Source organism: Desmodus rotundus, chromosome 5 (assembly GCF_022682495.2).
Source record: "Desmodus rotundus isolate HL8 chromosome 5, HLdesRot8A.1, whole genome shotgun sequence".
In the NCBI taxonomy this organism is placed as follows: domain Eukaryota; kingdom Metazoa; phylum Chordata; class Mammalia; order Chiroptera; family Phyllostomidae; genus Desmodus; species Desmodus rotundus.
Genome location: NC_071391.1, coordinates 43,084,088 through 43,097,192, shown reverse-complemented (window position 1 = coordinate 43,097,192; position 13,105 = coordinate 43,084,088). Strand labels below are relative to the sequence as shown.

General features: G+C 46.7%; 2 protein-coding genes across 2 annotated transcripts; both read left to right on the top strand.

Annotated features, from left to right (window-relative positions):
- The first annotated feature begins 700 nt into the window (after positions 1-700).
- Positions 701-4,846, top strand: OR52W1 (olfactory receptor family 52 subfamily W member 1). Its single transcript, XM_024569329.3, has one exon. It carries the CDS (start codon positions 2,152-2,154, stop codon positions 3,112-3,114), a length of 963 nt encoding a protein of 320 aa, XP_024425097.2. The 5' UTR covers positions 701-2,151; the 3' UTR covers positions 3,115-4,846.
- Positions 4,847-7,958: 3,112 nt separating this feature from the next.
- On the top strand, positions 7,959-12,871 carry C5H11orf42 (chromosome 5 C11orf42 homolog). The gene is made up of 3 exons (XM_024569337.3): positions 7,959-8,089; positions 11,667-12,465; positions 12,741-12,871. The coding sequence occupies exons 1-3, from the start codon at positions 8,018-8,020 to the stop codon at positions 12,869-12,871; spliced, it is 1,002 nt and encodes a 333-aa protein (XP_024425105.1). The 5' UTR covers positions 7,959-8,017.
- The last annotated feature ends 234 nt before the right edge of the window (positions 12,872-13,105 follow it).

The following is a 13,105-nucleotide window of genomic DNA, read 5'->3' as shown; positions in this document are numbered from 1 at the left end:
AAATGATGTATTAGAGAACTGAGCATAATGTGGATTTCATGTTTACTCATGTGATTTCATCTGTGGGAAACTAGGTGAACGTGGAAAATTTCACCCATAGAACCAAACTGCTTAGGAAAATGCAATAAGCACACATGCCCCCATGCAAACATTCATCAGCTGCCTCAGTTTACCACTTGTGTTATGAGCCACACCCATCCACATCTTCTGTCACAGCATTACACCTGATTTCAGATTAGTCTCTCTATCTTTTCACAAAGATTCACGAGCTACTTCCAACACTCACTTCCAAAGGGAAAACTCCAGGTCTTTTTCAAGGTGAAGTGTCATATTTATTGGTACATTTGTGTATTTTCTAATCATTTAACATGTGCTACCATTTTTATTAGGTTCCTATCCTTTTTAAATATGTCACTGACGAAGTTTTTGAATGTTGTGCCCCTCCTCCCACTTCCCTGTAAGTCCTGTGTTTTTGTTTTTTTTTTGTTTTGCATTGTGTTGCATAGTGTGGTGAATTTTAGAAGATATTTTGTTATAGCAGAAAGAATCATACTCTATAGACTTGTGGTTGATGGTGACTAACTCTTTCTTTGTCATCTCTATGGATACGTAAGGTGCCTGAAACTGTAGAAGCCCCTGTTGATCAGCAAACTGTTTGAGCCAGCACTTCTGTCCCATAATTAAAAACAATAAATATTTATTCATAGACAACTACATGCCAGGCATTGTGATGAGCAGTGGAGATACTGAGGCTAATAAGAAGCACTGCCTCTAACTCTTTCAGTCTAGTGGGGAAAAGAAAGACAAGTGATTACAATAGAGGGGATGTTATTAAAGAATGAAGCAATGACCTCCCAGAGGAAGTAAGTGTTCCTCTTTTCCAGATCTTTCCACCGCCCTCCAAGTCAATCTCTTTCTTTGTTGCCCCATCTCTGCCTCCTTACTCTACTTCCTGAGTTACCAGGCCTGTCAGCACTGAGCAAAGACAGCACAGGGAAGAGTTAATGTGGCACAGGTGGGAGGGGTAAGGGCCCTTTGCCCTGAGGGAAGCAGGTAGAACAGCCACATAAAGGGCCCTATCGGCACAGGTCAAAGCAAAGAGAAGCTGCCAACACGCCGTACTCAGGATCTTTCCCTAGTCAAGTCTTCTGCTAGTGTTTTCTTCCTCCATTTATTCATTCAACAGTGATTCGCTTCTGCCGTGGGCTAGATTCTGGGAGGAATCGGTTTGACTCACCCTGCCTCTTCCAGCATGAGAGAGGCTTCCTCCTCGTGTGGCTGCTACTCTGGGTTGAGTACCATTTCCTCCCTGTCTGTCAGCACTCCCTTTGGCACACCAGGAAAGACACTCTAGAGGAACCCCCCTCTGGATCGTGAAGATGAACAACAGAGAAGTTCCTTTTCTGCTACTATCTCTTTCCACACTGCTTCCGAGGCCCAACTTCAACTCTCCAGCTGGTGGCCAAGTTCACTGTTTCAGCAAGTTAAAGAAAACGTAAGCACCCCACACCCCAAAAGTCTACCAGTATTCTCCTGTCACACCGGCTTCCAGCTTCATTCCAGGTTCCATCTACCTCATCTTCCTTTTCTCCCTTTCTCTCTCCTCTCCCCACTTCTTTTTGGAGAGTTAGTGCCCAGAATGTTAAAGCTAAGCAATACTTAAGCATCCCGCCCATTGTTGAGATGAAGCTGACACCCAGTTGTGCCTAAGGACACAGTCAGGGACAGGAGGAGGCTGAAACCTGATCCCCATCCAGCACTGGCTTTCTCCCCGTCACCTGAGACTAAGACTGAGTCTTTGGACCCTGAGGAAGAAAAATTCTCAGCTCCCCTCTCGACTGATGTCCAACTGAAGGGCTCTGACTTTATCAGTGACCACCTCCCTCAACTTCCTCAGTACAACTGTTCCGTTTTTTCCTCTACAGTCATGGGCTTTCAAGTGTAGAGGATTCTCCCATCCAGCTAGGGTTATGACCTTGATTATCCATTTAAAATCCCAACTAAAAACTGTAACCCTGTGATCCTCTCAGCCCTGTACTACCACTCACATACTCTATGGATAGGTCTGTGCCACTGTGACACCCCCAAAATCCCTGTCCTTCCTGTCAGGAGTCATGCTACCATGAGCCCTAAAGATTTGACCCCCACAGGATGGCAGAAGCTCCACAGCCCAACTCCACCTCCCCACGCCCAGCCTTCTTCCTGCTGACTGGCATTCCAGGGCTAGGGGCTGCCCAGGCCTGGCTGACACTGGTATTTGGACCCATGTATCTGCTGGCCCTGCTGGGCAATGGAGCAATGCTGGCAGTGGTGCAGGTAGATTCCACACTGCACCAGCCCATGTTTCTACTCCTGGCCACACTGGCAGCCACAGACCTGGGCTTAGCCACATCAATAGCCCCAGGGCTGCTGGCTGTGCTGTGGCTCGGGCCCCGACCTGTGCCATATGCTGCCTGCCTGGTCCAGATGTTCTTTGTCCATGCGCTGACGGCCGTGGAATCTGGTGTACTGCTGGCCATGGCCTGTGATCGTGCTGTGGCAGTAGGGCGTCCACTGCACTACTCTATCCTGGTCACCAAAGCTCGCGTGGGCTATGCAGCTCTGGCACTGGCACTGAAAGCTGTGGCTATTGTTGTGCCTTTCCCTCTGCTGGTGGCACGATTTGAACACTTCCGAGGCAAGACCATAGGCCATGCCTACTGTGCACACATGGCAGTGGTGGAGCTGGTGGTGGGTAACACTCGGGCCAACAACTTGTATGGGTTGGCGCTCTCGCTGGCCGTGTCAGGTGTAGATATTCTGGGAATCACTGGCTCTTACGTGCTCATTGCCCACGCTGTGCTACGGCTGCCTACCAAGGAGGCCCGGGCTAAGGCCTTTGGTACGTGTACTTCCCATATCTGCGTCATCCTGGCTTTCTACATACCTGGTCTCTTCTCCTACCTCACACACCGTTTTGGTCGCCACACTGTCCCAAAGCCCATGCACATCCTTCTCTCTAACATCTATTTGCTGCTGCCCCCTGCCCTCAACCCTCTCATCTATGGGGCCCGCACCAAGCAGATCAGGGACAGGCTCCTGGAAACCTTAACATTCAGAAAATACAAATTCTAAAGGTCAGTGCAAACAGTGGAGCCTGGAGGTGGAGCTGGGGTCTGGAGGTATGGATTATATTGGTCCCATCATCTGCATATGACTGTGCTGACCACTCAACAGATATTTGCTGTGAAGACCCTACTCTGTGTACCACTAGAATGTGTTTGGCCCAGCCACATATCCTGCTTGGGGGGAGGCAGGAGACAGGGGACTATGTGTTGCCATGCAGGGAAAATAAGATCAGGAATTATCCTAGGATCAGAGACACAAGATTTAAATTGAAGAAAACTCCCCTTCATGCCCCTCTCCATCATTTTAACTAAGTGTGCCCATGTTCCCTCACAAAAGTTCCTCTACAGACCCTGAATCTAGGGGTCTGGGAAGAGAGACATTGCCTCTAGAAACTAGTACTCATCAGGGATCACAGCCCTCTCTATTCTGTTTCAGCCAGTCCTTAGGGAAGGAGTCATGCAGGCTTATCCCCGACCCTCTGAGAATCTGGGCAATGTGTCCTGAGGTCCCAGTTTCAACAGAACACTGATTGTTAAGACATTCCCAGTTCAGAGAATCTTCTTGGTCTTGTGTGTAATCACTACCTCCGCTACTCCCCACTCCAATGCCAAAGTCTTAAGAATTAATGGCTAGAAGTTGTGTCCCTGGGCTTGTAGATAGATTCAGGGGTCAGGAGTCCAACAGAAATATTGATATCCCAGAAAATCACTGAAATCACATCACCTGTTTGCCTGAGGACCAGGATCACTATGGTCCCTTTCCAATCCTCCCTTTTGCTCATCGTCAGCCAAGATTATAGAATTCCCAAAAAAATCCTCATCAGCAACCCCATTTGTCCTGGCCAACATCATCAGGAGCAATGTTGGTGCGATATGATGAAACAGGAGTATTTCACATGGCTTTGGCTGCCAGAGAATAGATATATTAACAGGAAGTGGCACGGTGTTGCCCAACAGGGGATTCACTTTCCACTCCACACTAGGAGGGAAGCTGCACAAAATATCTTCCACTCCAGCATGGAGTCCAGAACGAGTATAATCTCAGACATAAGGCAGGGAGTCACTGTTATGAGGTCATAGAAGGTTGCAGGCTGCATAAGCAGACCCAAGCACTCCAGGAAAGCTATCATAACCACAAGTATTGGAGTTAGCCATGAAGACCTAATGAAGCCAGGTGCAGCCCTGACCACTCAGCAGATAGCTGGCCCACACGCCATGGGATATATGGCACAGGAGGCCACAGATCTGCAAAAGTAGGATGTCATCTACAGGGCCGCATGGGGTCTCACCAGGTCCTTGTTTCAAGGAACTGGACAGCCCAGAAGCTATGATTTTTCAGAGATGCTGTCCCACTGAAACCAAGAGGAAGAGGAAGAAATCTACACTTTTCTTCAACCCAAGTGTGAGCTCAGTCATTCTCATGAAGTCCAGAGTTAAGAAACCCTCCAGACAATGATTTTTGTGGATAATTGTGACAAAATTCTAATTCCAGTGGTCACAGGACTTTAAGATGTCCATATCCTTCTCTTAAGGGTTCCTCTTCAATAAATTTATTCTGACAAAATAATTAGAGATGTGAACAAAGATGTATGCAATAAGATATTTATTATAAAAAATGTGACAGTCCTTTGTCACACATACACACACACACACCATTTTTTGCCTCTCCCCTCTGGTGCGTGAAAGGGGAAACCACAGGCAGCCAATGTTCATAAGCAATGAATTCTATCACCCTCCCAGCAGAGGAAGCCTCTCTTCTAAGGCACTTTCGCCCCCGTTGTACACAACTCCCAAGGCAGCTGATTCCAAAGCTGTGTTATCACTCATGGTAAGAGCTTTCTTCCTTACAAGCCAAATATCCACCCCCTTGGACATTGATTATTTTGTTTGGATTGAGATTGTATACATACCTACCATGTAATGTGTTTAGATGGCTTTATCAGCACTCTCGTGCTCCTCACAACCTGAGAACAATTATAAACCCATAATCCCTTATCTATAATTCCAAAATTTAAAAATCTATGAGGAAACAAGTTTGTCATAACTTGCCCAGAACCTTACCTGAATCATCCACAATCGTATTTACATTTATCTTAGCGTGACTACTCACACTCAGCTGCAGATACACTGACGTGTTTGGCTACAGGGCACTGCCCTGAATCTCACTGGGGTGTGTCTCTGCATCTCTGCCTCCTCCTTGCTCTGTCAATCAGTCTTGCCCCATGTCTGTGTCTCTTACATGAGGGCACTATATTCGCTTTCTAAAATCTAAAAATTTCTGAATTACAAAACACATCTATCCCTAAAGTTTTCAAATAGAGATGGATTAGAAACATATACAATTATCCCTGCAGCCTGAGAGAAGTGAAGAATCATGTTATCACTCTTCACTAAAGGTTCTTTATCACTCTGAAGTCTTTGCTATATCCACACTATTATATCTTGCCCTAGAGGTTGCCTGCAGAGAACTTCATGTTCTCTGGATAATCAGTCCCCACCAGCTGGTTGCCCTCATGCTCTCCACTCTGGTCACCCCATATGCTACAGATGATCTGTTTTTCCCCCAAGAAAGCCCCAGAACGTGCCACCCTGGAGGTAAACCCCATAAGCAGAATATGGCCCACAAAGCCCAGCTGTGGGACTCATCAACTACATCCAGAACTCAGCTGGCATGTTTTCCTCCAGCAACTTTCAGTCTGACTCTATGAGCCAAAAAGAAGACTTATTTGATGTCAGAATAGGGCAGTGTGGAATTTAGGGAGCCTACAGGATCATGGTAATCAGACAGCAAAAGACAAGACAGGTATGGGCTTCGGGGTACAGAGTTCATGAATTTCCCTTCAGCCCCCTCAATGAACAAAAATCTGAAAGAGATCCTCAATCGATTTTACCAAGAGCCCATCATCCCTGCATCTACTTCATCCAGGCCCTTCTCATTCTGAAACCTCAACATATGGATGTGCACCATTCTCTGCCCATGTATCAGTAACTCTCATCGTCTCTGTACCTCTGCTTCTGTGTCTCCTTCCACTGTCAGTTTTGCCCCATGTCTATGTCTCTTTTCCTTGTGTATCTTGCTCTCTACCTCTGTCCCTCACTCAGAATTCCCTTCTGCAGGGAACAGAGGTACTAACCATACTGTACCAGACAGCCTCTCCTTGTCAACCATAATAAAAAATGTACTAATGGGGTATTTGGCGGAAGAGATTTGGTTTCACTCATCTCAACAGGAAACTGGGGGTTTCTGATTTGGTCTATTGCAGCTCTTCTCTCTTCCTACCCATTTCCTCTTCACTCCACAACTTCGCACTTCCATTTAACATGCACCCCTCCCACCACACACTCATGTGAGCAGAAGGAACATGTTGGTTTCTCCCTTCACCAAAAGGAACGACTTACTGCTTAATAGTTAAGAGCTGGAATCAGGCAGACTTGTACTAATTTACTTAACCACTCGGAGTTGGTTAAAATTCACTTGTAAAATGGGGAAATAATAGGACCTACTTCAAGAGATTACTAAAAGGATTAACTAAGACTACACGCTCGAAGTGTTTGGCACAGCCCTTACACATAAGAGTTCGACAAATATTTGATATTAATTCTTCTCCTGGAGCATAGGCTCATGCCCACTGTCATCCCTTTGCTCAAGTACCTGGTACCCGCACCCTTAGCTCTGTTTGGGAGACCTGCCCAGGAACATCTTTTAGGAAACTTTTCTTGGCAACACTCTCTCCTATCAATGTAGGACCCTTTCCTGTGCCCTGTACTCATACAAACTCAGCCGGCTCAGATAATGGCTGACTTTGTGGGATAGCTGCACCTGCTGAGCCAGGACAGGGAAGACCCCACACATGATGAGTCTTCCTTGGCACACAAGGAGACTGCAGAGGGACTCAACAGAGAACTCTTTGGATGGATAAGAAGCAGAGGGGAAGAGCAGCTACCAGAAAGGCTCTCTAGAATAGATCTTTTGGGGGAAAACCACTCTTTTCCAGCAAAAGAGCACCTTGAGTTCTCTACACAGAGACACAAGGGGAAATCACACACTGATTAGGGCTGTAGTGGAAGAGTACATACTAGACACAGATCCACCTAGCACAGCGAGTGGAACACAAAGAAAAGTGTCCACAAATTTACCTGGGTAATCCTGGCTTCCCTAAAGTTCTCTCCAATTACTAAGGCAGCAGTACCCCAATTAGACTCTTCCACATTATCAGTGTTCAGCATGCCAACCTCCAGCATGCCACCCTCCTTCACACACACCTGGTTTTCACTGCAATTGTGCCCACTCAATAATGGGTTTCAACCCAGGCGGCGCATTAAAATTGCCTGAGGAGCTTTTAGAAATCCTCATTCCCAGGCACACCCTAAATCAATTAAATCAGAATTTCTGGGGCTAGGATGCAGGCATAAGTAATTTTTAAAGCTCTCAGGTAATTCTAAAGTATGGTCAAGATTGAGAACCACTACTTGATTCTCAGTTTAAGTTCTGATCTGTACTTCTGACATGTGCTTTAGGACCCCAGTGCAACCTCACAAAGAAGTCATCTCCAGGTGACAAGATAGCAAATCAAATTATTTCAAGGAGGCTGCTGAAGGGAGGGAGAACTGATCCTATTTCCTTAAACAACACATACACCGGCAGACATACAGACAACCTAACAGGTATCTGCATTTTCCTCCCCTAAAGCAGAAGAATATATAGGTGACAAGAGAATGGACTCAGGCTGGGAAGACAGTGAGGCTAGGAAGATGACTGCCCTCTCCCCACCCAAGGCCCCATCACCCAGCAGGATCTCTATGACCTCATGCTGTAGTAGGTCAGAGCCTAAAGCCAGGCCTCACCACTATGGGTGGCTTGGGGTTCCTGCAGCAGCCACTGCCCTGCCTAACCCCTCCCATATCCCACCATGTTGGTTGGTACCCCCCACCTGCTAACACTTGATGAAGCCGATGCCACATGGACCCTCATCAAAGATAAGGTAGGTCAAGTAAGAGGGCTAAAGTGTGGCCTGGATGGGACTGAACAGCTTTTGAGTAGCGAAGCCCGAAGATAATAATAACTAACAATCAGTGCTTCCTTATAGGCCGGCCACTGCACTAAGGGCTTTGCACAAACTGTCCAACTCAATCACAATTGCGAAAGCAGTAAGAAAAGTTCCTTGAATATGTAGAGAGTTATGTGAGCAAAGAGAAGCAGCACTAAATCAGAGGCAGGACTTAGGAGGTCAGGAGGCTTCCTGAGGAGAGTGGGCATTCTAGCTAGGCAAGTAGGAGTTATTCACACGCAGAGAGGAATACCTGGCACTTCCACAGTGCTTAACAAACACCTGAATGAGTTCATGAGCAGCAGGAGGATGAGTGAACAGTGTACTAATTAAAGGCAGAGCACATGCAAAGACAGGAGAGGAAAATGAAAAATGAGGATTTATGAAATTCAATAGTTCTCTAAAGCAGAATTCAAAGGATTAGTGATAAAAATAAGGTCAAAGGGGTTATGAAAGGCCTTTTAAGCTTTCTAAAAGAACCTGAACTTTACCTTTGACCTCCTCATGGATATTCTGTCCACAGAACGAGTAATTTGGGTTTTGAGCCAAGTATGTAGATTTTATGGAGCAGGCAGATCTCAACTGTATCTAAGTTGCAGGTAGCCAACAAATCTCAACAAATGTAGACCACACATGCTGAGATGAGAATTTAGGGATCAGGTTCTGTGATCTGAAGGAGAGTAAATTTAAAGCACTTGCAGAAGGCAGACCACCAACTTTAAAACAACCATACTCAAAGCAGCCTTAGGAGCACATAGCTCCCATTCAAAATGGAAGCTATGCTCACCACAAAGGCCAGCTTGCCAGAGAAGCAGAAACACGAGAGCCAAGGTCCTCCCAAGTATTAGAGTACAAAGTTAGCCTCAGACTAGATCAATCAAAATTAGGGTGAAAGTAAATGAAATCTTTCACTGTTAGAAAGCTACACCATCTGTGAGTATCAGAATAACTTCAGATCCTATTTAAATAGAAAACTACTGGAAAGTCACAGTAGAGACACATAGGACAAATCACTTGTGGTAAGACAAATTCAAGGCACCAGAGGTGTTAGAGCACCTCTGAGTGACTGGTTTCCTCTCTCCAAAACTGCTAAGTTTATTGCGCACTCTGTAGAACATTAGCTAAACAGAATGTGCCTTAAAAGCTAACCATTCAGAATTTAAACCTGTCAAGGTACACCCAAGAAGATAATCGCCCACCATCAGCCTCCTGGGCTGCCCCTGGGAGAGCTAAATCTACAGGCCTCTAAGTTCCATATAACTTCCACCTAGAAGTAAAACTGCGGTGGGAACAGGTGGTGGTCCCGATGGGTGATTCTACCAAGAACACAGTCACTGTAGCATAGAACGGAGCACCCTGTTATTCCTATTTTAGGATAACTACTTTGGCCCTCAAGGGTAGAAAAAGAACCTAATAGATCTTCATGGCAAATTCATGTCCATACTCTGAGATCCCCAGCTAACTGAGGGATTCACCTTTTAGCAAAAACCTGGACCATAAGAACCAGGTGTTTAAATGTCACACTGTGTTAGAAGGACCTCCTCTGGAGAAACACTAGGTAGGGAGTCCAACCTTTTGGCATCTCTGGGCAACAATGGAAGAAGAAGAGTTGTCTTGGGCCATATACTAAATACACAAACACTAATGAGAACTAATGGGAAAGAAAAAAAAAAAGGGGGGGTTTAACTAAATTTATGATTTTGTAATGAGCCACATTTATAGCCATCCTGGGCCACATGCAGCCCATGGGCCATGGGTTGGATACCTCTGCAGGGTAAGATTCTTAAGTTATGCTTGGTGACTATGCTTTCGCTGCCATGGAGCAAAGCATTCTCTAACAGACATGCCAACCCCACCAGTACTCTGTTCTCACCCCTGGAAACCCAACTGGCATTTCTGAGTCCTGTTTTTCTGCCCGATACTCCTACCCAAAAGCGTTCCATGTCTCAGTGAGGCAAAGGAGAAAAAATGCTGGGAAATTCTTCCACGTACAATTTCCACCAAGATTGAGCACCAGTTATTTCCTTAGCTAGGTGACAAAAGCTACCTCAGCTTGTCCAAAGTTAGCTACCCTCCCCTCTTATGCTAGGGGGCAGCACTGCCAAAGAGACTATGTGGTGAAAAGTGGATTAGACTTAAGAGACCATTGGGAACTCCACAAGAAGGCCAGCCAGGTAGCCAGAGCCATCAGTCAGGACACAGACATGTGGATTTGGGGGCCTAGGGGAGAGTAGAGCACACAGCATTTGAAGAGTAGGGTCTAACATGAAAGGGGCCCAAAGAAGGAATTTTGTATGCTTCCTAGCAGAACCTGGAGCCAGAACTCTCAGCCAAAACAACCTGTTTGAGTTGATAACACACCTAACTACAATTACTAGAGAGGATCTTACAGGGTTCTCCAGTTGGTCATGATGGTCCAGTTGGTTAAACTTTCCAGAATTGGGTTACCAAATCCAAAAAGGCCAAGACAAAAAGGACAAAACCAAAAGGAACTGGAATCCCTAAAAGCACAGTGGAACTAGTATGACAAAGATTAGGCCTCAAGTCCCTAAAAGAACTATCCCCTGCATCTTGGGCAAAAGGTGTGTATTAAGTGACAGACACAGCATAAGAATGGACATTCCAAACCTATTTTTGTACACCCATTCTTGGTTAATGACATCACCCACCCAAACAGTCACCTGAGAATAATCCTTGAGGACACCTTTTCCCGTACCCATTAAGAGACCAATTTCTAATTCTATAACCTAAATATCTTCCCCCATTATTTTAGTTAAGGGGCTCACCATGTCTTACCTGGCATATTACAATACTCTTAATTAATTTTTCTATCTATCCTTATTTTATGTCATCTTATTCAAAATTAGCTTTTTAAAAATGCTTATCTGATTCTGCCCCTAACTAGAGCCCTTCAAGTGGCTTCCCACTGTCCTCAAGATAAAATTCCCATCACTTAGCATACACACAGGCCTTTCACAATCAAGTTCCTGTATACTTGTCCCTCCTCACACCCTACATTTACACAATATGAAATTACATGTTCCTGAATGTGCCCATCTTAGTTTGTAAGCTCAGGTTTTTTTCACGGGCTGTTCTGTTTTCCTGGACTCACCATTCTCCTACCTGGCTCAAGTATTAGTACGTAGAAACCTTCTTTGATTCTCTTTTATCAAAGACAAAGGCTGTTAAATCATTCTTAATCTCCACATCTTGTTATTATTTTACTGAGCTGACTACTGTTTACATCTTTTGTCTCCTTTATTAGACTGAGCTGTATTAGGAAAAGGACAGTTTCACTCTTTTATGTATCCCCTGTATCTAGTAGAGTTTGGCACGTAGTAAACATTCAAGGTTTTGCTACAGGATAGAACTGTGAAGTAAGCAGGAAGTAGGATAGTCTCAGCACATTGTGGAGATGTAACTGAAGAGTGGCAGTGGGAGGGTCAATCTAGAGGAGGCTATCAGGTTAACTCCTGACCCTAACCCAGTCCCATAAACTGGTCACCTGCAGGTTATTGAAGAGCGCTTTGGGCCCAATGTAGTGCCAGTACCTTTCCTGTCGGATGCAACCTGTTATGACCTACTGGGTGTGCTAGTGAAGCAGTCCCGCCCAGGCCACACCCGCCTAGCTTTGACCGGTCGGCAGGGCCGGCGGGCACTACAGCCAGTAGGACCGCTACCAAGCCTCCTGGAGCAGGCAGGGTCTGAGGGTGCCTTTTCCCACTGCACTCGGGAATACTCACCAAACACTGGGGCAGAGATAGCCTATGAAGAAATGCGACTCTTAGATGGACAGCCCTGCCGGATCCGCCTACATATGGGTGACCTGCGCAAGAAGGTGGCCTTCCTGTTGTTGCCACCAGGGCAGGTGAGCCTACAGAAGACTCTTCCCTGGCTCCGAAGCACCCACAGCATCTATGTCATCTACCAGGTCTTCTCCTGTTCCTGGATGCAGCTGGGGCTATGGCCTACAGGCCATGAGCCCCAGATGCTCCGGTTACAACGGTCACTGCCTATTGCCTTCTCATGCCTCAAGTTTTCACTGCATCCCAAGGGAGTGCTAGGACCACAAAAGGCCCTGGCCAAAGACCCACTGCTCCATGGGACTAACTGGGTCAGACCCAACCTCAACATCATGCCACCTCTGGCACCCCCATCAGTCCCTGACAATATCCCTGAAGCTGCTGATGTGCCCCCACCTGTCCCAGCCCCTTCTACACCACCTCCCCAGGAAGGGCCAGAGGGCAGACTCACCAGAATCTCCTACAAGGGCCGAAACCCATTTCGAAGGGGACCCCAGATACTGTCAGGTACTACTGGGGAAAATGAAGATGAAATGGATGGGACATGCATTGGGAGAAGGAGAGACCGTGCAAGGTGGAGGGAGAAACCATGAGGAATACAGCCTAGGAATGTGTGGGACACCCATATGCTGGTGAGGGGGATGGAAGGAGCCAGGGGACAGTGAAATGGAAGCATGGTCTTGGTGTGGGGGTGGGCACAGCACAGAAAACCACAGGGAGGGAACAGGGAGGCAAAAAGACCAGGGCATGAGTCAATCTGTGACTATCCCCAACCCTGGCAGAAAACTGGCTCTTCAGCCCCCGCAGCCCCCCACCAGGAGCCCAGGGTGGGGGCCCCGGGGACCCCGACCGGCACTCCATGTCCCTGCCCCTGCTGCAGGGTCTGTCCTCGGAGTTCGACAGCGACGACTGAAGCTGCAGCGAGAGATGCAGGGGGCAAGGCCCCCAAGATCTGGCATAGGGATACTGGTCCCCAATAAACATCAGCTGCTGCTCCCCCAAACCATCCTGGGCCCCTGTTGCTTCTTCCTTCTCAGGCTTAGACAAGTGAGAGAGTGTCTACTTTTTTCCCTCGGCTTTGTGTTCCCTCACCCTCTAAGGGAATAAGGAATAACCTTGACAGCCCTGGCTGGTTTGGCTCAGTGGA